The sequence below is a fragment of the Styela clava genome, chromosome 7, assembly GCF_964204865.1.
Source record: "Styela clava chromosome 7, kaStyClav1.hap1.2, whole genome shotgun sequence".
Taxonomy (NCBI): domain Eukaryota; kingdom Metazoa; phylum Chordata; class Ascidiacea; order Stolidobranchia; family Styelidae; genus Styela; species Styela clava.
Window position 1 is genome coordinate 12140784 of NC_135256.1, and position 27086 is coordinate 12167869.

The 27086-nt window shown below is 35.0% G+C and overlaps 1 protein-coding gene across 1 annotated transcript in view; it reads right to left on the bottom strand.

The window, feature by feature from the left end:
- Window positions 1–27086, bottom strand: part of LOC120328999 (A disintegrin and metalloproteinase with thrombospondin motifs 9-like) — a 58305-nt gene that overhangs the window by 4804 nt on the left and 26415 nt on the right. The window contains exons 7-33 of the mRNA XM_039395602.2: window positions 23593–23633; window positions 21381–21486; window positions 20365–20514; window positions 19608–19749; window positions 15038–15139; window positions 14708–14853; window positions 14461–14524; window positions 13837–13971; window positions 13498–13635; window positions 12620–12836; window positions 11900–12087; window positions 11060–11203; window positions 10869–10978; window positions 9974–10190; window positions 9264–9428; window positions 8685–8852; window positions 8153–8254; window positions 7680–7863; window positions 7026–7183; window positions 6694–6864; window positions 6094–6255; window positions 5814–5966; window positions 5590–5730; window positions 5002–5187; window positions 1878–2054; window positions 1053–1223; window positions 135–305 (exon numbers count right to left, since the gene is read on the bottom strand). Coding sequence (XP_039251536.2) covers window positions 135–305; window positions 1053–1223; window positions 1878–2054; window positions 5002–5187; window positions 5590–5730; window positions 5814–5966; window positions 6094–6255; window positions 6694–6864; window positions 7026–7183; window positions 7680–7863; window positions 8153–8254; window positions 8685–8852; window positions 9264–9428; window positions 9974–10190; window positions 10869–10978; window positions 11060–11203; window positions 11900–12087; window positions 12620–12836; window positions 13498–13635; window positions 13837–13971; window positions 14461–14524; window positions 14708–14853; window positions 15038–15139; window positions 19608–19749; window positions 20365–20514; window positions 21381–21486; window positions 23593–23633 — 4009 coding nt within the window. The remainder of the gene's footprint in view (window positions 1–134; window positions 306–1052; window positions 1224–1877; window positions 2055–5001; window positions 5188–5589; window positions 5731–5813; window positions 5967–6093; window positions 6256–6693; window positions 6865–7025; window positions 7184–7679; window positions 7864–8152; window positions 8255–8684; window positions 8853–9263; window positions 9429–9973; window positions 10191–10868; window positions 10979–11059; window positions 11204–11899; window positions 12088–12619; window positions 12837–13497; window positions 13636–13836; window positions 13972–14460; window positions 14525–14707; window positions 14854–15037; window positions 15140–19607; window positions 19750–20364; window positions 20515–21380; window positions 21487–23592; window positions 23634–27086) is intronic.

A 27086-nucleotide genomic window follows, 5' to 3' on the forward strand; every position in this document is an offset into this window, starting at 1 on the left:
GCGAAAAAAGCGTTTTTTCCCCAACAACAATAACAATTCAACAAAACGATCCATTGGATCACTTCGCGTCCAATTTTAAACAGAATTCTATATCTATAGTTCAATAACAATAATAAATATAAAATCCACTATACCTCTGACCATGGTTTAACATGCCAGAACGACGTGCATGGTCCGTTGTTACATGTTTGTTCTGTTTGAGGTTTTGTTTTATAAGGACAATATACATTTGGCACTGTTGATCCACGATTATCATTGCATGTCACTGTTCTTCTCATAACACCATTTCCACACGATGTTGAACACTAGAAATTATATGATGAGGTTACAACAACTTGTAGGCACTAAGTCATGCTGTAATGATTTAACATCACTTGGGCTAAAAACATTTGAAATCATTAAAAAACAAGTTTTCGCGTAAAGCAATGTACTTGATTGGCCGTACACATTTTGTGTAGCTACCATAAAAAACTGATGTCTTTACAATAGCCTTCTACAGAAGAGCACATTCAAATGACGATCGAATGACGCTTGAGAGCATACATATTCTTTTATTTTTATTACAACGACTTAAATTTAATCTGACATAATCAGTGTTTCAAATGACGACAATCACTGGAGTTTCACATAAAAAAAAAGAGTTTTGATGTAGTTTCAAAAATTTTTGACGCCATCAATTTTACATATGTCTACCCAAGTAAGTAAATTCCTAAGTAAAATTAGACAAAAGAGTAGTAAAAGGGCCTTTTACTATAGGGTGCGACATTTTTTGCAGTACAGCTGCTGTTTGTTCACACAACCTATTCTTGTATCGCTCCAAATACGTGACATTTTTAGCACTTCGTATTCGCAGTGAACATATTATTTTTCAAGTAGCTTCATTGTGAAGTTCGCGTTTGTGAAATATCATGTCTTGTTCCTCAAGGCTTATTAGAAAGCTAAGTAATAGAAGACTGTTGACAACGATGATATACATTAATTTCTGCTTGATTAAGCTGTAATTAGCCTACAAATGTGTTAAGATGTAGTATTGATGTAAGACTTTGACTTACCGATGACCAGGATGAAGTTATCCACGCGTAATCGTCGCATTCAGTACCATTGCACGTTTCAACGTCTTCTGGTTTGGAATTTGCATCACATTGGTCATCCGCCAACGTTTTACGTTTGTATCTGCAGTGAACACCACGTACACGGACTCCAGTTCCACACGAGGCAGAACACTGTATATCGAAAAGTAAGTGTTTTTATAACAAATCGAAGCTATTTGACTATACTCAAGTCCTGTCTAAATCCTATGTGGCAATTATAAAATTTTCTCTTTGCAATATTTAAATTTCCAACATATGAAACAAATTAACTTGGCAATGTTGAGTGACTATAGTAGTATCTTTAAGATATGTATAAACAGCTAAGGAAAAGCTTGGAAAGAGTTCTGGTATCAAGCATACAAAGTATGGTATTTTACTGGCGTTTATAATGATTCCCCAATTTCAATTTGATCTCTTATTTCCTATTTCATTTCTAATAGAATAGGATTTTTGAAATTATAAAGTGGGAGAGGAAAGCCGGTGAGGCACTTTATTATAAGGTCAACCACGGCATCTCGTCCGGTTACCAGTCCATGTCCGATATAGGAATAGTTGGCCTGGTACTTGTTTCAGATGCTTGGTTCATTACAGACATTACATTGTAAAATTTAAATAAGGAGTACTTAAAACAATTCGAATAAATTCTTTGAGTAAATACTTGAGATCAAAAAGTTGTCGTTAAATAGCTATGCGTTCACATTTGTGCATCGTGTTGTGGTTTTACATTATATTGCTATAGCTTATTTTCGGATATAAAAAACTCGAATACTTAAATACTTTTCTTACCTTATTCCAGTTTCCTGTGTGCCATCTCGGACATCTTCGTCGAGTTCTACATTTTCGAATCTTATTCGGTTTTCTGCTTCGAAGATTTTCACAAAGTTCATCTGCGACTCGATTCTTTTCAGTATCAACGCACATCACGTCACGTGTCTTCAGACCCCGCCCACATGTCACTGAACACTGTCAAAAATTAGAAAAATATTATAAATATTTTTATGTATGTGTAATTGTGTAGTATTTTATGAAGATATGAAATAAATAAATAAAATGTTCCAGGTGATGTTTTATACTTTGTCAAGCATGACGCATTGACAAATAATATAATTTACTAATGTATCATGCTTGACAGAGTAACGGGTAATTTGGGTTTTGTTCGAAATGGAATGAAACAGAGGTATTGAATGGAATGAAACAGTGGTATCTTATATACAAGTTAACTCCTCACATGTCGTCGAATTTGGATTTTTGTATTTAATTATATGAATTAAGGATTACAACTTTCAATTAGCCGTTCAAAGACACTCAATTTGACCATCATTACATAAATTTTGTTTCGAAAAGGTTGGCATGGGGCATTTTCATCTCCAGTTTGTAGATAATGGTCCTACACTTGAGATAAAGGGAGACATTGAAGAGGCAGACTAAATACAATAAGGAGCTTTCTATAAATATACGAGAGGGCGCTTGCAGATTCGAAAACACGTTTTTTTCCAATTTTAAAATCTGTGAGATATTATGGAATACCAATACAAATGTATTATATTTCGAAGACGTTAGTATTCCTGAGATGTAAACTAACTAAATGAGCATGGCACGAATCTATCATACTGTTACAGCGTTATCTTGCCACGTAGCGATTACCGGAGCATACAAAATACAATACTAGTATTACGAGAATACATAATTCAATATATTGTATACATTATACTCTTTATTTACAACATTCTCAAATAACCAATTATTTAACATTGTTCTGTGTGTAAGACTCTGTTTGTATTCTTTATAATGCAGAGAAATGGGATCTACCAGAAGACAATTCATATTACGATTGGTATCATACATCCATACCTATATTTTACGCTTGGTAACGTTTGTTTTACGCCTGTTTTACGTTAAGATGTTTGATGACTGACGCAAAATTTTGATCTACATTGCTACCATGTAAGGTAAATGACCACAAACGCGCTATAACCTTGGAAACGTTACATAGGAGACAATTAGTCTCAAGTTCGGCTACGTTTCTGCCTATTTTCGGCTTAATTTCAGCAATATTTCATCCATTATTATTTCCATCAAATTATTCGATCAAAAATGGTTAGAAAACAATGAAATAAGTGATTGATGTCATATTTGCTGTCAGAAATCTATAATTAGTAAGTTATTATTGGCCACGTATTATTGATACATAAATGACGCATGGAATCGGTGATTTTTTATGGTCAGTGCATGTTCTAACGTTGTTCGTGATCAATATCAGAAATGTTTTGAAAATTTTGAAATATTTCATCATAAATCCTATGTGCCAGTAAAAAGTATGTTTTGACGTACAACGAAGACAGATTTGTTTGCTTTTCATCATTTTGCAAAATCTGCAAAATGCCTTTTTTTGTTTCAAAGTGTCAGTCAGTGTCAAATGAGTTCACGTTAACATACCCTTACATATCAACATGGCAAAAAAGAAAAGACAAATTGAGAAGAATATTAGGATTACGCTATAATATATAACAGTCGTTTCATCTATTATGCTTCAGGATTTTCAATACCCGCAATCGACATATCTTCCTTTCGTGAATTGGATTTTTCATTTATTGGGCACGAAATGTACATATATATTGTTTTGCTGAATTACTGTTTTTATTGGGGTGTAAAAAAAATTTCTTTGTCAAAAATGGACTAAACGCAATAAAAAAAATTGAAATCACGTTTTTTTTTTAAATTTTTTTTCAGGGCCCGAAATTTTAAAGCAAATTTTTTTTGTGGTCATAAACCACCGACGAACCTTCTTATGGCTGTCGCCTGTCGGTACAATTCTTCGAACGTTTGGCTACATACATGCTGACATTGTGGTGGCCATATTAGTTATTGTATCGTCATGTTCTTATGAGCATTGCTCTCATGTTATTATGTTGTTGTTGTTGTTAGTATTTTTCTTATTATTGTTATAAAATTTTCTCTCCAACTACAGGACTAATTGCTTTGGAATTTTCAGTGGTTAGAGATTGTATTTGTGGATGTTTCTGATATTTCTGTCGGCTCTATGGCATTCGTTTTTGTGTGTGATGACGTCACCAAAATTTTAAATTGCGCACCTTGTGGCGGTTCAACTTTTGCGTAAGTTGATATCTGCTACCGGTACCGGTAGACTACTGTGACAGATTGCATACCAGTGTACTTCGTTTTGGCCTTCGTGCACATATAATTGAGCATCGCTCTCTTGTATATATATTATAGTGAAGACCATTTTATTATAGTACTGAAGAATATTATTGTCTTTGTTGTAATCATTTTTATGTGGTCAGAAATAAATACCTATTAGATTATGGAAAGTTCAAAATATTTTTCTATTTGTCGTCTATACTCTATACATTAAAATGATTTATTGCGATAAAAATGTGTTTATGTAGGATTGGTGTTATTGAAACAATTTGCAGTTCACTTGTTGTATTGAGTTTAAAATTGCAAAACAATGTTTTCAAATGACAACTAGCGAAACGCAACACAAGTTTAAAGGTTTCGATTCCGTCCCTAAAATCCTTTCGTTATATGTAATTCTAATATTTGGCCCAAATGACATTTATTTTCCATACTAAAACGGGAAAATTACCACACAATCATGCCCGACCATACATGCGCTATTCGTAAACAGAATTTTCATTCGATTGAATATTCAGACATGAAAATCATAACTCGAAAACCACTGTGTATACGAACTGAGCGGTTAAAGCACGGCCTACTGCAGGGTTACCGCTTAGGAGCAGGATTACCGCTTAGGATAGTCTTTTTTTATTTGGAGAGAAACTGCTCCTGCGTGATGACGTCATTTATTTCACATCACGTGATCGAGTGACATAAAATATAATTGTGCCATTCAAAACCAAAACGGCCATTTATATTTATGTTTCCATACCCCGCTCCAGTGTGTAGAACGCCATCTGTATGGTCGTCCGGGACATCGACGAACTTCTCCACTGCACGGTGTTTTATCAGATGGTCGTTTCATTACGAAACACCTCGCATCATCGGTCACACTACCATCTGCCATTTGACATTGTACTGCTCTGGAGGATATCCCACGACCACAGGTTACAGAACACTGAAACGGAATAAAGACGGTGAATCATGATGTAATATAAAGCATTATAGTAACTTTTACAATTTAAAATATTCGCCCTTATGGTTCCTTAATCTGTGCGTTACATGGTTTCAATAGTGTTTCCGGAATTTTCAGCAAATACCGCGTTTCCCCGAAATAACGGCCAACCGAATTTTAAAAATGATTTTAATATAAGCCTTCCCCCTAAAATAAGACCTAGTCGATAGCACGAAATTTTTAGATTCAAAACTTTATGAGTCTATTGACATTCCAGGAGATAATCTACATTTAGCAGTTTTGAATAAAAAACTTGTTATTTATACGTGAATGGATATCGGTTTTCATATTTTGCAATAGTTATATATACCGTAGTTGCTTATGCAATATACTTTACACAATTACCTGTGACCATTCTCCAGTTTGCCATGATGGACAAGTTCCTGCATTACATAAACGTATCACAGAAGGCATTGGCATGGCGTCACAATTTCCGTGGCACACAACCGCCCTTTTTTGATTTCCGCTGCCACAAGAACTCGAACACTAAATAAAGAGAGTTCAGTTATAAATAAAATGTCCAAACCGGAATTGAACAAAGTTGAATTTTTTAAAATGAGAAAACGTACTTCCGACCATGGTCCCGTTCTCCATATACCAGTTCGCGATGTCACCAGATTGTCTGGCTCACTGCGATCATTCCTTGCGGACGGAGACAACAGTTTTGGCACCACAGCGTTTGAATCTACTGTCGTTATTGTTGTGGTTGTTGTACTGGTTGTCTGTAAATGAATTGAATTTGATTTTCAATGCGTGTGATATCGCAAGTCATATGAAAGATGTTAATGAGTGGGACATTACCCAATACACAGTTTTGTTCACAAATTCAAATACAGTTATAATATTCACCGTGGTAGTGCTTTGTAGAGTAGGGCAGGGTAAAGTACGATCACATGCGGTTGTAACTTCTGGTTTTTCGTCTGCTTTACATTTCTCTTCCTCATCGTAACGCATTTCATACATACATCGTACATATCTAGTTTTAGTTCCTTCACCACATGATGTCGAACACTGAAACGCAATTTAATGAATATTTCATAATTTTAACTATTAGAATGTAACATAACATTGCAGTAGGCGAACATGTACGAACAACGCTAAGTAACTGATAATGATAACAAATATGGTTATCTGATTATTATTGTCTGTGGGTGCGTATATTCGCGGGTGCAAATGTCCGTGGGGGCAAATTTCCGCAGATGTAAATGTCGGTGTGCGCAAATGTCCGTCGGTACAAATGTCTGTGTGTGAAAATATTCGTGAGTGAAACTATACGCGGGTTTTAAAATTATGGGTGCAAAAGTATTTAGGTGCGAATGTTCCGGATGTTGTTTATGGGTGTAAATATGAGGGTACAGATTGAAAAATTTGAAAATTGTAATACTGACACCAAAATAAGACTACAAACGAATTTAATTATTTTCTCCTATTTGTATTACTATCTCTCACCTCACTCCACGCTCCTGACCTCCATTCGCCAAAACATTTCCCAGAGTTACAAAATTCTTTTCCAGATGGACGAACCGTAACGTCGCATTGTGCGTCATCAACCTCGTGGCCATTGTCATGGCGGCAACTTACATAACGTTCTCGGCGCCCGATACCGCATGTCACAGAACACTGTAAATTAAATTGTATATATATTTGAGGCAGAAGCATATGATAATAATATTTCAAATTACATATATATACTTTATTTTAGGTTTTCCGACAAAATCAATATTTCACGAAAAAAAGATATAGTTTACTTATATTTAAGGGTAAATGAAATACTATCTTACCTCAGTCCAATGCCCAGTTCTCCATTGCACATCATTCGATATTCTTGTTATTTCTGATATTTCACTTGATTCTAGTTCAGGTAAAATATCAACTTGATGTGGTAAATGTCGTCCAAAACTTCGTCCTTGTATCGATACGTGACGAGCAGTGGGAATATCTAGATTCAAAAAAGACGTTTATTGTAAAAAAACGAATTTCAAATAATGGAAGGAGATATTAAATCTAAAGCAGGCATTTTAATACATTAGATTAGATTATTAGAAGCCTAAAAAATTGCGTTTCATTTTCGGCTTTGTCAAAGTTAGAGAATAGACAACCCTGAATACAATTAAAATTAAACTATTACACCTAAGCTATAAATAACAGATAGTACGGCAAAAGTATATTTTATTCGAATAATACGGTAAAAATACGTGGATGGAACATAAAGAATGAAATATATGAAAAGTTTTGAAATGTTAATATTCAGAAAAAGGCTGACAAAAACAAATATTTTTATTTTTAAAGCTTCACGCCCTCTAAAAAATTGTCTACACGCCACAGCGTTTGACAACCACTGCTCTAGATTCTAGAATGTTTCATTGAGGTTTCGTTCCACTAAAAAAGATGAAAACCACTGTGGGGGCATCCGGAATAAACTTTCATCAACAAACCTATCACATCCAAGTAAATATCAGCTTCCGATTTTTCGTCTTCATCAGTGTTGACTGGTTCAGATCTCCTCTCGGGAGCTGGCATTGCTCTGTTGATTAATATTGGATGACCTGATCTTGTGTTTGATGGGAAATAGGAAGGCAATTCACATTCTGATTGATGACACGGCTGCGTGTCTCGTTCCTGTTAGAAAATACAATGAAAGAGAAAAGGTTGATTAGACAAATTGTGAATTGAATGATAAATATTGCCAAAATTATTTTTCGCATTTGGATACCACCATTTTCAAATTGAATTTTGATAGCTTTTTCAATCCTGTTTTGTAATGAATTTCGTATGCAGTTATGGTAAAACAGAGTGAGGCAAAGAGAATAAACTGAGTGTATATTTATAATAGGTGGGTTCATCACAAGTGTTTTCAGTTCAAATTCATGGATCAATAGTTTTAAAACTATGACACTGGGATGCATACCTGTAGTCCTTCATTACATTGTTGATCATCAACATGCCTTCCTAAATAATCCGTGCATTTCATTATACGTTTTGTTGTTCCAGTTCCACAAGTAACAGAACACTAAAAATATTGCAAAATTTCTTGTTATTATTGAGTTATTGGTAGCTTCAAACTTGTGCAAAAGAACATTTTCAGTACAGCAAAGCTCCTTGTTTTTAGGCTACGCTATTACAAAACTTTTGTCTGTGATGTGTCTGAAAAATATCCTGTTCTACTTGTCCCAATCGTAGATAATATCTATCCTAACCCAGAACATAGCATGAATCCCTTTTCATATGCTTACTTCAACTTATTGACCCATAACTTATATATCTACACCTATATCTCTAAAATTGGCACAAAATTTTTTGAGACACTGACTACAAAATTTCATGAATTTTTTTTTTTTTTTTTTCATTTTGTTTTCACTCTAAAGATTTTATGACAAAGGCGACATATTTTTTTGCAGAGAAAAATTGTATAGATAGTATATAACTACTATAATACGTACTTTCCCCCATGCTTCATATTGCCATTTGGGACACGGTCTCATTGTACATTTAACCGTTCCAAATGGTTTGCTAGTAGAATCGCACGTTGAGTCTGGTTGTACCTCGCCGTCACTTCCCCGACACCAAACCCTCCGATGACGGACTCCAGATCCACAAGTTGTCAAACACTGAAATGATTCGGTTCGTAAACAATGGAGTAAAGATTAAATATATGCACACGAAGATGCAAAAGCCTAGCGCAAAGAAAGGTGACTGAGAACCGAGTTCAAAAAATCAAAACGATGGACAATCGTGACGTAACAGGTCACGCTTGATGGAATAAAAACAGTATTCCCGTAAATTAGAAAAAACAGCAAAAATTGAGAAATATAAAAAAATAAGCAAAAGGTATGTTTTCTGAAGACTATTTTTATCTTCGAGTACTGAAATATTAAATTTGATTGTTCGATTAGTTACGGAGTAAATACCACCCAACAACGACAACTACAATCTAGCGAAACGTTCCACATGACCACTTCCTGTCCAATTATACTTATTCAAAATTAAGGTGCAATATTTATTAATCAAAATCAACTTACAGGTGAATAATCTGATGTCACCCACTGAGGACATGCGAAATTATTGCAAAATCTTGAAGTCAGACGTGTCCTGGTGTTACATTCGGTAGATTCCAACAGAACTCCATTAGTGTCTCTGCATTCAGCGGTTCGAGTTTGGCTTCCACCACCGCATTCTCGAGTACACTAAAAGTGGAAGATATAGGTAGTAAATGAAACAACCAAGCAAATCGTTAACGTAGGCCATAATCCGATGCGTCTAATAAAGGATACGATTATATATAGACATTGGTTTATTGTATGCCAAATAAAACAATAAATCAATGTCTTGCAACCACTGACTATTTTGAACTGATATGATACAATGAGACCTAAAAATTATGTCTCATACCACTTTTGAAAATATACAATCGGCGCCTGCCTCCGGCTGAAGCAAATTTTGTCTCCGACTCCGGAATTCGAAAACTTTGTATCCGACTCCAATTCCAAACACCACATTGTAAAAGAATTTGATTCCGACATCAACTCCGAGAAAATCTAATTTCGACACCATGACTTTTTTAATAGGTCGCCGTTAGGCGCGCTTAGTAAAATTATTATTATTTTTTTGATTTTGTAGTTTTAGCAGGAAATTTTGACTTATTTTAACACCATTGAAACGTTACATTATCGGATGACACAGAAAGCCTGGTACATAAATCCTTGTTAAAAAAAAACTCTCTCGAACCCACCTCAGACCAGTTTCCGTATACCCAAGATGTTGGTAGGCATTCTCCGTCACATGCTCTAGTTGAGCTAGGTTTTGGATTGCTACATTCCCTGTCAGGTAATATTTCGTTTTTTGTGTCTCGTTTTGCATACAATGTACTTCTTTTTATACATTCGTACTTTACGTTAGCGTTGCCTTTCCCGCATCTCACCGAACATTCGCTACTTTTCATTTCCCATCTGGAATAAAGAAAACGAATATGCAACATTGAATACAATAAAAAACTTCAATCAAAACGCGTGATTGACGACGGGCCAAACACGGCGTCTAAAGTTGAATATTGCAGGAGCGAGGAAACCTAGAGCATGACCCGCCCTCTAGGATAAGTAACAATATTAAACCGGAGAGATCCCACTCATTTCACAACATTAGGGTAAAGAGCGAGGGTGTAAAATGATTTTCTCAATAGATAGATTAGTTCGCGAGCACTATTCATTGCTAAATGAAGCCGAAATGGTTTGTTCAAGAAACTAGGCATTTTTAATATGCGACGTATTTATACGGCCTTGACTCATAACAAGGCGTTGTGCAAGCATCAACTGATATGTATGGAGCTGCTGCTTTATTTTGAAAAGACCAGAATAATTTGGATTCAGCATTGTCAACCCAATATATTACACTCTGGGTGAGGTGGCGGGCATGGGATTCGAACCCGAGATTGTAATCTACGATGCTAGCATATAGTTAGTGAAGTCTAACGTTCTAACTACTTTTCCACCACGCACACGTTTTGCTATTATAAAAAAAACTGTCGTTGTGATTAAAATGTAACAATTTAAAAAAAATATTACAGCGCTTCTATTTAAATGAAAATATTTCTTTCTAGTGCTCCAGAAAGTATTCAGAATGCTGCCTACTTGATTTCACAATGTGTGTTGCAGAAACTTTGAATAGGTTGAGGTTTTACAGTCGTGTGACATTTATGATCTGCTACCACTTGTCCATCGTCTGATCTGGTACACAAGACCTGAAATTAACATATACGTTACGTTCTGCGTTTACAAGCTCAATATTAGTTATATATATATATTTGTATATAAACCCATACCTTCTTTTTCTTTCTGCCTTGACAAGTGTTGCTACACGAACTCCATGGTCCATAAGGATCCCATGAATATGCGATTTGGTCTGGCAATGGAATGTTGTATTTATATAATATATTAGGAGGATGTAGCGACCCTGATGATAACACCTGAAGATAAAAAGTACATGTTAAACACAGGCAGTTAATAGGGTTTGTGGTGTTTACTTTGATCGTCTGTCTGTAACTTTTCTATCAGTACCTATGGTGCTTTAGTTAAGGAATCTGAGCTTTAGTCAAGCAGACACATAGCTGTTATTATAGCAGTGGTCGTTTGCAATTTTCTTTCAAAACGTTCCTCAGTCATGATATCGGGTATTTAGTTTTGACAAATATACAGAACAGGTAAAACAGTGAGTACTTGTAAATTTTCTAACAGTATTTCTAAAAATTTAATCGGTTGCGGCGCATTATTTCAATCACATACACAGAGCAGACACTCGGGTGTTATATCGTTAGCGATCATTTGAGGTTTCATTACATTTGAACCCACGTACATTTGAACCCGTAATATGAATCCAGGACAATTGCACCTGCATACTATTGCATATATGGATTTTTTTTTAACGGATATTTGAACCTATACTAACCCTAACCCATGGATTTTAGCACTCTCATAAAGATTGAACCCGCGGATACACGGGTGCAAATGTATGGGTTCAAATGTACGGTCACCATCATTTGGAATTTCTCTATCAGTGTTTTTTTTTTTTTCAATCTAGTCGGTGCCTTACTTTGAGCAATCTTTAACAAAAACTGTGTTAGTAATTCAACAGGATTTACATTCTAAACACTTTAGTATTTTACCAAGACTGTAATGTTTTCCATGGTCGGTTTGCTTGAATTGATTCGTTCTATTAGTGTGTCAGCTCCAGTATAATCGAATTGATATGAAAATCCTCGTCCTATCGGTGAACGTTTCTGTACATTGTGTTTAAATGGAACAATGTTTCGGTTTCCGTTCAGAATAAATCGACCAGATGAGTCTTTCAAAGCTAAGAAAAAAATGTCATCACTTTTACTAACACAAACGAAATTGAAATCTCCGATTATAAAAAATATAATTCCGAATTTAGACCTTCTTTAAACCTTTGTTATTTGATATATATAAATAAGTCAAATGCAGGCAAAAACAACCCACACTGCATCAATGTATAGGTAAGTATGAGAAAATCAAGATGCCTCTCCTTCGATATGACTGGTATTCGATTTTACATCCACTCATACTAGTTGCCAGATCCGGTGCAGTTGGGAGAAAAGCCATCTAAAACCCAACTCTATCTTTTACATCAAACTTCAGATTAACAGCAATTTGACTCCGACTTCTGCCTCCGGTTTTAAAATTCGACTCCAACATAGATGAATTTAGTTCGTATTGGATTCCAAGACCGACATTTAAAGGTAGGCCCTTCCCACTAGTGACTAACAGGAAACACGCAAAAGTGTGAGCGTATTATTAAAAACATTTGTCAAGATATATATACCTTATGTAACATAATTTTACAAAAGCAAAATAGAATTACCAACCTAAATAAGTATTGTCCTCTGTTACCAAACCGAATGATCTTTGTTCGATGATGATATTGGTCGCTCCAGCTGGTATTTTGACAACGACGTTGTATCCTTCCCTTTTACCAATGTTATAAACGTTTTCCACTGTACGACATCCACTATTATCGCCTCCACAAACACCACACTTGTCTTCTTTGGTGTTGGAATTAAGAACGTGATCGCAACCGGCTCGCTGAAAATGATTTCAATTTGATTAGATAAAATTTTTCAAAAAGATTTAAAACGGTTCAATGAAGAGAAATTCAATTATGTTGTAACGAAATATACATCAATTTATTTCGGAGGAGAGGAAATAAGATTGCTAACCACAGACTGGTGCCCGGTAATGATAAAGGATAGATATTTCAAGGTTCCAGATATATGGATATGGTCATTAGTATGGTACATGATCAGGGTTGTTACATCAGTGATGGTATTCGAAATTTTAAGATCGGTTCATATCGAACTCTGCAATAACAGATTCGCTTATTCTAGAAAACCTTGCCAACTCATAACACGATATATCAACTCCTTAATCTCACCACCGGTTACCACCAATCTGCCTAATCGATACGGCTTTTAAACTGTTTTGTAAGTTTTCGGTAGATGGGTATACTTGAATGCGACCTTGCTGTATTCTACGTTAAGCATGTCGATCGAACAGGCAGAATATGGCAAGTAAGAGAAACTGACAATTGGCGCAATGCGACGCCATAAATATATATAGTTTTGAAAACAATTGGCATTCCGGTGGTCGTCTGTAACTTAGCAAAGAGTGTGTCTACTTCTGAGTGAGTGAGAGCTCTCAAAAATGGTTTATAGTAATTTGTCTCTTTGTTTACATATACACCCACCTTACAGATTCCTTCGACACAAATATCATGGGTGTCTGGACCGCATGGAGTACCGTTGATTAATTTGGGTTTCAAGACGTACCATGGTGCTCCATATTGATCATCACGTTTCACTTGACAAATAAGTTTGCAACGGTCCTGCAAAAAAGTATCGGTGAGTACTAGCGTCATTGTGATAGTGACGTAATAAATAAGGTCAAGTAAACTTACGTCAAGAGAAAGTCACACGTTCGTAAAACATTCAGTACAATTTTTTAAGGATTAGTTCGAATATTCCAGTTATTTTTGTAACGATTAGTCCGTCTGTTTCACATATAAGTACGATTTTATATCTCATACCTGTAACAATATTCCATCATATTTTGGTATCCACACTGCATTATCTGGTACTCCCCGAATTTGATGTTTATTGTGTTTCGACCAACTGTATGACTCGCACTGCTCAGCACGAAAATCTTTCACGACTTTGCATTCCTGCGTGAAAAGAATCAAAATTTCAAGGATTTTTTTAGTTTATTTTCCGTGTTTTCGAATAGTACTAGACTAAATTCACAAATAGCTATAAAAAAATTAAATTATTTAAAAATTGATGTCACTCAGCTTTCTTAGAATTATCTTCGGCCTAGAATATCACGTTCGCACTAACCACTGATAAAAATATAATTATCACTTATATTAATAAGGAATCAAACATATCTAGGAGATTAGAAAATGATTACTCTAATCCGGTATCTCATTTTGGTTTTATCTGACACCGACATTTGGGGTCACGACATTTGACCTTTGAGGTCATGATAGGTATCAATGCATCATTATCTCACGCAGCCTATGGAAGTGATCGTATTGTTTTTGTTTATTTCTTGTAAACGAGGAGCGTAGTTTTTTATGTCCATCTCTGTTACCTGATTCTAATGATGTCATCAATAAATATTTATAAACTGTAATAAAAAACGTAAGTATTACCTGCCAATTACAAGATCGAAATCTCTTCCGTTTCCCAACGCAGTAACGACCTCCGTCACGTGGTCTGAAATATTAAAAAAAAATTAAAAAAGGAACTTTAACGGAAAATACAACTATAAAAAAAATAATCCACACCGTGAAAAAAATTTACTCGCAAAATGCTATATCTGGAGGACCACGGTTAGGCACACAATGGACAAATCTGTTGTTTGAATATATTGTAAATTGCGAAATATATATCACTCACGGTGGATTATTACACTCTCGTTGAGAAATTTTCACACCGCCTCCACACGTTCTCGAACAATCTCCAAATTTACTCCACTCTCCCCATACTCCGTGAACAGGTCGTTTGTAGCGTTTCTCCGGGACACACCGACCTTGTTGACACCACTTTAAAACAAATGAAGAATTGAGACGTTGGCAGAATTGTGAGTTTCAGTATACACGCGATAAAATTAAAAAATGAAGATTGACAGAATTGTGAATATCAGTAAACGCGGTAAAATGGAAAAGGGAGTGGCAGAATTGCGAGTTTCAGTATACACGCGGTAAAAATAAACAAGGTTTCATATACCTTCCCTGGAGCACACTTTGTACCGTCTGCCCAAGGCATATGAGGGGTTCTACATCCGTGTCTTCTTTCTGCATTCACACACCAAAGCCTATCACAAGTGGACTGTGAAAAAAATGTAAACAGTACGTTAACTATAATTAATCAAGTCAAAGAATATACTAAATTAACTGATAGTAAAACAACTGGTTTTGAAATGTGGATTGTATTTGGTTACAACATATAGGACAACCATTTTCAATTAGATATAGGATCACAAGAAATATTCCTACATTTATGAACTATTAAAAAATTTGGTGTCCCAAATGTCGCATAGGCATCATCATATAACAGACGATCTATGTATGACGACCTCTCTGTCCAGTACTTGTTGATATATGTCACCCAATCATTAGTATCCCCAATCCATTTTACTTTCTTACGTGATTTAATTCGGTCACATAGTGTTAGAAGTTGAAAATAAGAGCCGCAAACACAAAAATTTTCAAATGTTTCAATATGTGATAATAAGGACTTAAATCGGAGGCTCGACGTGACTTTCTTTCTAAAAATTTGACTTGCCAGGAAACTAACTGATTTACGACCACTATGAAATTCACATTTTTTTCTTCCTATCAAAGCAATATAATTTACCTATCTGGCAACTGAGGTAACAAAATGTGTGATACCTATATTTACATAGCAAACGGTGCATCGTTAACAGAAAGATCAACAAAAAGACAAAACAAAATAGCTGGTAAAAGTCACGTAGGCTATTGTAAAAAATCAGTGCAATCAACTGTAGCTCAGTGGTAGTTGACATAGATTGTGATTATTCAAGTAGTAAATCAACTGTGTAAATATAAACTGAAAAAAACAAAGGAAAAGCTTACAGTTTTTCAACAGTGTTTTAAATGAACAGGACACATTCGAAAGCATACAAATTCCCATCCAACCAGTTAGCAATTTCCGGCAAATAACTTAACGATAAGGCTACCGGTAGTCGGCATTTACCTTTGATGGTTAAGGTGTATAATAGCGTCAATTTAATGGTGGCGGCATTTTCTTTTCAAGTTAAAATCGGTTGGTTGTACAGATATGTGGATTGAAGATTTGGATTATTTTACTTTTGTTGTATGAGAATTGGACATAATGAAAACCTTGAATTGTTTCGAGTTATTGCTTTAATGCTAACAACATGAATGCTACAAAGATTTTCGAGGAAAAGTGTTTCAAATACCCAGAATTGCAGACAAATCCTGCAGCAATTTTTTCATGAGTTCGAGTAAGTTTTTTAGATTTTAAAGCTTTAAGTGTTATTTTTGACCACTGTGATTTAAAATTGGGTCTATATATAATAGCATACACCATGTGCGAGGACTCACTCGCCGTTTTACAAGTCTAAACTTAAAAGAACAGATTCTCTGCATGTGACAGGGTGGCTCTCTAGTTGAACAATACATTGGCGTGGGTCTGAACTTCAGATCTGTAATATGTCAACGATGACAACTTACATAAAAATATGCTAATATGGATAATATTGATACTGTAAGTCAGGGCTTCTCAAACTGGGGGTCGCGAACTCGCTGGGTCGCGCAACGAATTTTAATGGTCGCAAAGAGTACACCAATTTCGCGCAACTTTATATCTTTTGTACTTTTGATTGCAATCACAAATATTAAAACTAGTGCAAAACATAAATCTCACGATTTCTAGAGAATATATATGATCCGAGAATAGGCGCGATTGCATAACAGTGCCGACTTTGATCGTAAGACCCGAGAAGAGACGTGCTTGCATAACAATGCCAAATTAAGAAGGGATCGCATGGAACCAACTACTGAATCAATTTGTTGACATAAAAGACTGGAAATGTCATTTGCATTGTGTTGATTTGTTAGTTAACTTATTACAGAACTATATTTTCTCACGAGAAAATCACTAAAAAATGTAAAGAACAATTATTAAACGAGAATAGTTCGAATACTGCACCAATAAAATGAACAATATACGAGCGTATACAAAAGTTGAACAAACTAAAATGCTAAACTAAGTAGGATACAAGAAGCAGTACATAGAAACACAAAAAGCTAACGGATGAAGCAGGGTTAAATAACACTGCATGTGGGTTGAACTTACGTTGCAAATATATGCTCCAAACTTGCTAACGCAATCCTCTGCTGTTTGAGACTCCTGGCCTCAGCAAAACAAAAAATATAAAAATACTAACAAGGAACTTTAGCTCAGTACAACGCCAATGGAGAGATTAGAGAATTTGTTGGAACTTGTGTATAAAATAGAATGGCTATCAGTGAATAATATATCCAGGTGATTCAGTCCTGTGCTGTGGAGTCCGAGTTTGACATGGGATTCGGTCAGGATATTAAGTAGCCAGTCCAATTTATTTTTAATTTTATTAGGGAGGGGGCAATTATTTCTTGTATATTGACGTAATACTCGTGTATTTCGCTCCGAACAAGGCTAAATAAAAGCAGCCACTGATATCTAATAATATCTCAAACGAGAATATCGGTCACAGACTGAGGACTTATCGATCAAAAGTTAGGGGATCCCCCAAAACAGCGCTCTTACTCCAAAGTGACACCTTGTGTCCCATCATTAATTAATTAATAACTCGCTAATTATGCGACATAATTCGCCCAAAATCAATAGGCTTCTGGTCCGAGATATGATGAATGTACATGAAAAATCTGGAGCAGATTCAATCTCGCTCTCGTGAGATATCGCGTGCATCTAACAGATAGACAGACAGACAGACAGACAGACAGACAGACAGACAGACAGACAGACAGACAGACAAACAAATACCCATCAACATACTTACCGATTAAAATCGATAAGTAATAACCTCTCTACAGACTTACTTCGCTGGTGGAAGTTATCCAAGCTATATAAGCGCGCATTTGGAGAAAGGATCATTGATAGTAAGCCAGGAAACGTCAGGTTTTCAGTAAACCGTTCAACAATAGAGCGAAATGGTATTCACGTAGGAATTTATGTCTAACTGCAAATGCCGCAAAATTGCATTTAAAAAAAAATATATATATATATTGAAAAATCGGTGTCGGATTTACAAACTCATGCACCAAGGTTTTATATTCAAAATTTGTTTCCTCAGGAGTTCGGACTTGGAGTCTAAATTTTATTGACCTTGGAGTTTGAAGCCGGATTTGGAGTCAAAATTTTCAATTTGGATTTGTACTCAATTTTTTCACTCGTAAACCGGAGCCGGGTGTTGATTAAAGTGGTATAGTAGTTATAATGGTAAATTTCAGAAACTATCATGTATGCATTTAACAGTTTCGCTACAAATCACCAAATCTTTCATGAATCGAATATATTCGAAAATATTCTAAATTTTTCACTTATATTCGAATAGGAACGAGCGAGAGAAATGATTTATTTTCCGGACATAAACAATAGAATGCGGTCATAACCCAAAATTAAATATCAAAGTGATGTTAAAGCATTGTTGCTCATTAGCCATGAAATTGTGGTTTCAACGCTTTGGTGACTTCATTTGGAAATATTAGAATAGGATGGGAAACGGTCATGAATATGAAACGGTTAAACGGAAACGCTTAGTAGTTAAAAACTATCGAAAAGTACCGTGACTGATCATGCATGTCACAAGGATACAAATACTAATACGAATACCCGATTTATCTATGGCCAATGCATAAACTTTCATAATTATATCACATTTATATCATGACAGAAATGATTTTCAATACATGATATACAATTTCCGGATCATCAAAAATAATTCCGGAGTTAAAAATGTACTTCAAAGGCGCTTGGTGCTTTGATCAGTGCGATATATATTAAAAGAGAACTATCAGTTGAATGTGTGTGATTGTGAAGCTTTCATTTTCGTGGGTGACATTATATTTTCCTTATCCTGTTCATGAAATCGCAAAATGTTTATCAAGCACCTTATAATTCACTAAATAAACGATTGATCACCACGCTCCACCATACGATACTTGTCATACGAACTAAAGTTCAACGGTTACTACATTAAGAAACATAGAAATTTCGGCGCTCCAGAAGTGTGTGTACCAATATGGAGGTAACAAATTTTGTTCGCCTACTTTACATCAAGTTGTGTAAAAGAACTGAAACCTACGGGCAGGGGGTATATTTACTTGGCTGACACAGACAGTCCCCGAACTCGTAATATAACTAAAAAAAGGAAAATCGTAATAAAATATGCCCCAACCCTAATCTGGTACACACACTACGGAAGTACTCAGATTCCATTTTTTTTTTTCAATTTATTTTCTCAAGTAGACGTTTCCACGGCTTCACTCTGAACCAGGCTGTGTAAACGGGCTATTGATATTTATGGTTCTCCTTTTTTTGAAAACAACGGAATTAAATTTGTCAATACGAAGTTTTCGCGCATTCAATCTGAAAACGGCTTTGTGAAAGTATTCACAAATATGTAAAGATCCACTATTTAGTAATTACGGTATTATCCTCGCAATTTGATACATGTGGGTGAGCTTTTGGTTATAGAGTTTAAACCGTGAATCTAGTCTAACCACCAGTATTTGTAATTTCCTCTCACCATAAATCCACAATGAGTTACACCCTTTCCATACACGAAGCTACACTGCTGATTTACGTCGTATATTTGTCCCGGTTCTTCTCTTGGTAACGGTAAAACTATCTGCGGTGGTTCATCCAGTAGACATTGCCCATTGCCGTAACTGAAATGTGAGTAAAATATCGGTTTTACAAAATTACAGCCTAGAATTCCCTTTCAAGAGTTTGTACGGGATTCCTCGACGTTACTGGTCGGACAAAACATGATATACGATCAGCAAAATTTATGGATATGTTTCAGCCATTGACAACCATTTATTGGCATCGCGTTTTATATTCGGGTATATTTAATTGCTATAAAACAGTTCATCGTATTTAGCATAGGGTAAACACTCAAACGTAAAGTTCACGTAATTCAGAATTTTACAAGCTTGTATTCAAATAGCAAAAACCACCTATTTACACCAGTGTAAAGTTTGCAATCGACTACTATGATACTTAACTCCAAAGGAAATCCAATTTTGATAACGAAAGTCGAGTGCACTGCTTCTTTAATAGACTGTTAGGAATTTTTATAGTAAACTTAATTTCCCAAGTTTTCTGAAGAAAATTCTAACTTCGATTATCACGAAAAGTCAGGCATTTCAAATCCGGTTAATTCAAAATTTAGACTCCATATCCGGGAGTTTAAAACATTGCTACGGCTCCAACTCCAATGAAAAAAACAAACCAAAATCCGATTCCTATTCCACTACGCTAGTTTGAATAGTGACACTTACTCCAAAAATCTTGTGATGTATTTTGCACTGCACTTTGACCAGGACCATGGTTTTGACTTATTGTCTAATGTTGGTGACATGACATGCATACTCTCTGGCTTTCCAGTCGACGATTTGCAATCATCGTTATTGTCATGTGGAGCGTTGAATCTTGAAAAAAAATTGATTACTAATTTAGTGATTTTGGGTATTTTGCTCGTTTCAAGTAAATTATAGAACTCTATATTTCTGACGAAATATCGAGTCTAAGTTTCACACCGTTTATTGCCTTTTGCCCACGACAAAATAGCTTTACCGGATACATGTTCACGGTTGGGTTGATGGGAAATTTTTTGTGCTGTCGTGTTTATGTTATCTCAACGATCGACTGGATCCGTGGAAATCCGATTTTCTAAAGTTAACCTTGATCGTCATATTGATCATATTTCCCACAAAAAAGTTTTTTTTTTGCAAATTCAACAAAATATTAATCTTCTTAACTAACCGCGGATGCATATTCCAAACGAATAAAACAACCCAAAATTGACTTTCCAATATTGGTGGTAAATATGATATTTAAACTCTTGGCCATGATTATTATTATTATACTTAATCATACATCAATCCTACTTAATCAACAAAATCCATGCGGTAAAATTTAATGTTCCCATGTATGGCGCATTTCAATAAAAGATTATCTGTTATTACTTTATACTGAAAAAAATCTGGACCACCCAGACTTAGAAATGCAGCTTGCGGCCTAAGGTGTCGTTTTTCACCTATAGTGTGTATTACATAAGTGTAGTGACGAAGACAAAAATTTGTTGCACAACGCCTTCCATGCATGGCCATGCGCTTTTATTTGTAAATTAACTATATCTCACGCTTGTATGAACATAAAATAAAATAGTTTACTAATTGTAGAAATGGCACGAACCGGGGCAAAGAAAAGGTAACTAATGTTGCACGCGGTTATACCGAATTTCTAAACATTTGTCTGCATTCTGAAATACTTGACATTTCAACGATCAACTTACTCATGTCCTATTTCGTGTGCAATAGTGAATGCAGTACTTAATCCATTGTCCTCGTTTATTGAACAACTTCTGAGAGGATCGCACATCGTTCCTAATTCTGCCAATCCTGAAATATTAAATATAAAATAAATATCGTAGAAATTTTTGTAGATTATTTCCATAAAGTACTAACAGGAACACATTCAAATTTATAATATCTTTTATGATAGCTGGCACTACATCTTTTATCCTTTATATAAATAGTGGGAGGAAGGTTGTACATTTTATATGCTTTGTGTAACCCTGCTGTCTATATAGAACCCGCATATCCTCCGATGGTAGACGACGGTTAAATTGCGGTTGAGACCATTTGTCCATCCCTATTCTGAATCTATTTTCAATTCGCGTACTCGCAAATGGGATATTGTTATTATATACAAGTTTACGTAGTGAAATACTGGAATACAGAATTGTGAATGCGCATAGCGTATAGACTATGTTCTATGCCCATTTCTGAGTATAAAATGATTGTTTACATATTGTAAACACGACTTTCCAAAGCGGAAGAATAATTGAAAAACGTGTTCTAACCGGCGAATTGTCGGCAACATCAGAAGACGTAAAACACGTAAAGCGAGGTCAAGGAATTATGAGGATTACCTTCTCAAAACAATGACGCACGAATATAGCTTCGCACAAATATAACTTCATCAGATAAGCGACCAAAATTTAGAAGTAGAATAATACAGTAACGATTGCTTATGGATCAACTTAGCGGTTTGGTCGGGGTGAAAAAATAAATAGTACGCGGTTTGAGAAATCGCATTGTCATGTTTTAATAAAACAGCCAGATTATGGAATCAGGGACTCGAATAACCTAATCTGTACTCAAGTTGGCATGACATTGGGGCATGGCCCACAAAGGCGTTTTTTCAAAACCTTATTTTGGGTATTTGCTAATTTGGACATAAAACTGATTTTGAAAGATTTTATTATTTATATTTCAAGCTTGAAATATATGGTCAAACTTATGAACATTATACCGTCCCACAAAGAGCTACAATATCTTAAATTTATCGTCTCATTGACAATAGCAAAGGCTGTTTGACATACTAAAAATAAGTTTGAAAAAAATAAGCCAAAATATGTGTAATTTACAGCAAGTTGCTAATCTTAACAAATATCGATTTCAATACACTTTCTAAATGTGCGTTTTAGAATACAGTTAAACGCAGTTAAATTTACTAAATAATTTCAACCGTAATGATTGGTAAGATAATCTGACCGCCAATGACAGACTACGAAATATATACTATTGATTGGGGATTTGGAAATTGTCGGCGTAGCTACTTCTGCCAGGTGTACAGGTGCACAAAGACACAATGGGATGGAGACCGCCCACAGTGGTTTTGTCGTAATAAACTCGTAAGCGGTGCTCTAGTAGCAGTCTCGAGTAGTTACCAGTAGATTTAGTAATAGAAATATTTCGACGCGGGGGCAATTATATAGATCATTAAACGGAACTACAAAATATAGACAGAAAAAAATAATATAAAATCTAATTCGATAAATTATCAAAAAGTTGACCATATTTCAAACCGACATTATTATATTAAACTTCTTCCATTATTTAAAATGCTAAATATCTCAGCATACTCCTGAGTACCAAACAAATCCGTGCATGATATTCCATACCCGACATGGGCCCTAAACTGGCCGTGGTTTACGATATAACGAAGTCGTCTTATCGGCTTTCTACTCCCTCGAATAAAATATGATAAGCCATATCCTATCTAACAATGTAGGCCTTTTAAACCAACCGACTGGGACGTATCTTCAAACTTTCCTTATTCATTGTTTGGATGAAACTCCAGAAAAATGAGTTTTGAATGGCTACATAAGCCTAGAAATTGACAATTACACGATCGCAAATTAATCGTTAAAATTTGTTTGAAATCGTCTTTTTTGAAATTTTTCTTAATATCACCAAATTGTCACGAATTTTTAATTATAATATTTAAAAATACATCACATATAGTTTTGAAATCAAATTATTAATAATTAACACGACAATGGAGCAAGCTTTTTCCACAATCCTTTACTTTTTGTGCTTTTCCGGCTTTGATTTAGGAATTATTTGAGATCACTTATGACTTATGTGACACCAGAGAACAAATTGTGTGGTTTATGACGACATAATATAATTAAAATATATAATAATCCCGGTTCTTACCTAAAGTGTCGCATGCTGATTCTGACCTGCAGATGTCTTGCCTGTAAAAATAGAACAAATTAAGTGACTGTAATTAAAATCATTTGGATTATCAAAATTGGTGTTTTTATAAGATGTATCACACATTCGCACGAAAGAGCGATCACAACTTACTTATATGTAAGTCGCTACTGTTTTTGGAAAAACTTGAATCTCCTCCGTACGATACAGTGTAGCCAATTGGCTTGCTCAAAAGGTTAAATTACTGGCACACAAACAGAACTTTCGTTACAAATTTATTTCACGAGACAAAGACGGTCAAAAACAACATTCGATCACAAAATAGGATAATCTGAGACACATAATGAGCGCAATTAAGTCAGTCATATTATATGACCTAATTTGCTTTTCCTGGACAAGGTAGAAATTAACTAACCGCATATGTGCACTTTAATTCAATTGAAATTTCCATTTTCAAATTACAACGAAAAAAATAAGAGGAGTTAATTGATTTGATCATAATCACGATATAAGATTACTAGTTGTGTTGAAAGTATAAAACACTTAAAAATACTAAGCACATTTGAAATAAGCTGTCTGATGCGGAAAATGTAATTGCTTACGTCACACCGTGACATGTTAGTGCTGTTACAGTACGTGGCGCCGCGGATTCTCTCTCAAACGACTTACAATGTGTTTTCAGCTAACTCTTTAAGTTTAAGAGAGTATTTCCATACAGGAAATTCTAAATTCGACACAAACTATGATGTAAGACAGTCTGATTTTCCCGGCGTCAAAATCTAGTGTTGTCAACAACGTAATCCACGTGTATTCGCATAAAATGTTTGCAGTTCTCTTTTATAACTTAGTGAATATTACCACAATGCTTTATTTTGTACAGCACTCTGTATATCATACGTGTCCCAACGCTTGGCAAAGAAGCAACAAATGGCGCGTCATGGTGACAGCAATAAAGACGTGAATTTAGGTTAATATTCGCCAACGTTCCTGGCATGGGTCAAAATTACCATGAACCATATGTATTTTACGATTTTTGTGGTCTACAAGACGCAGATGATTAAAGTAATAAGTGTCACAAATAATGAAAGCACATCCTTCAGCTGAGAAACAAAAAATAATCAGATGGGCGGTATAAAGGTCCCGCTTAACCATAATGCTATATTGATGACTTCTAGTATCGTATGTCATGTGGGTAAGACAATGATATTTACGTTTTCTCATTACCCGTGATTCTTAAGACTACTACTGAAACCTATTTCTCCAATGTGTTTATTGTTAAAGCGATTTCTAACCAGCAATAATTGTGACAAAAATTTATGATGCATGATTGTTTTCACTAGTCGACAACTTGATTGTTTATCAGACAGTGCGTCTGGATTTAGGTCGATCAGCCATTCTATTAAAAGTCATTGGACGACATATTTGTGAGAATATGTAAGATGAGCATAAAGGCAAAGGCGGTACAAGATAATAAACTGACGATTATCACTGGTGTTTATTACTGTGACTGTCATTTTGAAATTAATGCCACAATACTCTCTATTCTTAAACATATAAATATGGATAAATGTGATTTTAAATTAGTTTCAATTTGTACAGAAACTTTCATAAATGTCAATGGAATTGTGGATTTATTTTCTGATTCCAGCAGATTAATAAATCTTTCTCCTGTTATTATTAGGCGATTATTTTATTACACCGAATACGCGTTTCCATGTACATCAAATTGAAAAAAATAGTTTATTCAAAAGTCAGATAATACTTAATATAAGTGAATATATCTAAGTTCATAGTGCTTTGGAGTATGGCCATTCATAGATAGAGCGAGAACCAAAAAAGCTATTTTAACCTGACAATCATGGAATATAGAGCTTAGCGAGGCAAATTTATCGAATAACAACAAATTAACATTTTAGCCAAATTTCATACGAAAGAATTTCTTTTGTTTGTAAAAACAAAATGTTGTATGATTTATAAAAATTGGCCTTTGCAATAATATGATCTTAGAAAAACGAAATCTGTGTATACTAACTTAGAAATAATCGGAAAAATATCGCGGAGACGAGATCATAGTATAATAGAGGTTGTCCAAAATATTTGTTTACAAACAGCAACAGATAATTCTAATATTCCTAAATATGACGTCAGAAGTTGCAGTTTTTCACAAATGTTATTTTGAATGCAAAACATTCGAAGCAATTTGATTCGAATACAGCCAGAAGTTGTCAGACAAATAAATTCTTCGTTAAGAAACTGAAGCACGTAATTCGTGTAACGCTCAATTTGATTGTATAAATATAAATATTGAACTCTTACCATTTCTCCATGATATAAAAATAATTTATGACCCGGAAGATGGAGGCGGTGACACCGATAATAGTCTGGGAAAATTCGCCCTACATTGAGACGAAACTTTATTTCCGGCAACGAGCCAAATTATAAAAACCTATTATTTCCGCCGCTATTGAAGTTTGAGTTTGACCGTGCATTATTACCCGGCCAATTATTGGCCAACGAAAGCGTATGGGAACTATATTTCACTGTGTATATAGTATATACCCTTTTTATCTTATACCATATGAAATTTGAGTTGATTGAATATAATAATACATATTGAATATACTTCGAAATATGGTTGATATCCCGACGCAATTACTTCGATCAACTTCAAAAAGATTTCAGTTCCTTTCTTTTGAATAAAATTGCGGAAAAATCGAGAAATTTGGCAACCTTCGAAATAATTCAAAATTAATTTCTGGTCGATGTTGGTGGGCAAAATTGAGCGAAACTTGATAACCATTCAATGATTTTGTTTGTAAATTCAAACCGTTGCCAAGTACGACGACAAAAGCAATATATGCCATAAAAAACATCAAGTTAGGTCTTCAATTTATAAATGCGAGAAAATTTATATAATTCCAGACCAAACGATTGCAGCAATTGAGTCAATGTCAAAATTATGATCTGTTCGTTCACGATTGCATCGTATAATATTTACTTGATTGGTCTACGCGCGTCAAATAAGATTTCAAAACCAAGAACGTATTTGAGAAACTAGGATGATCACCAACAGACTGAAGAGCGGTATTTTCGCATCTAAATATTCGCAACGATTCTAGAACTACGTAATTAATGGATGTAACTTCGTCAGATACGTTTGTAGAATATCGACACAAAAAAATGGAATATATATTCATTGTTTCGAACAGCTAAATGAAGCTAAAAAGTAACACTAAACCAAACTTATCTATTCAATTAAAGAGTCCAGCTGCACACTGCACACAGCTGGACTCTTTAATTGAATAGAATAGTCATGTTTATTCCAGCTACAGTATCCTTACAGTATCCGCATACGGATCCACTAGCATAAAGGCATAGAGAAAAGATAGGAAGTTAGTCTCGCGCAACCCAACTCAAACCAAACTTAGCTCGCAATGTATTGTAAACATGTTTTGTTATAATGCCTCATTAACATCAATGCAGAATAAAACGTA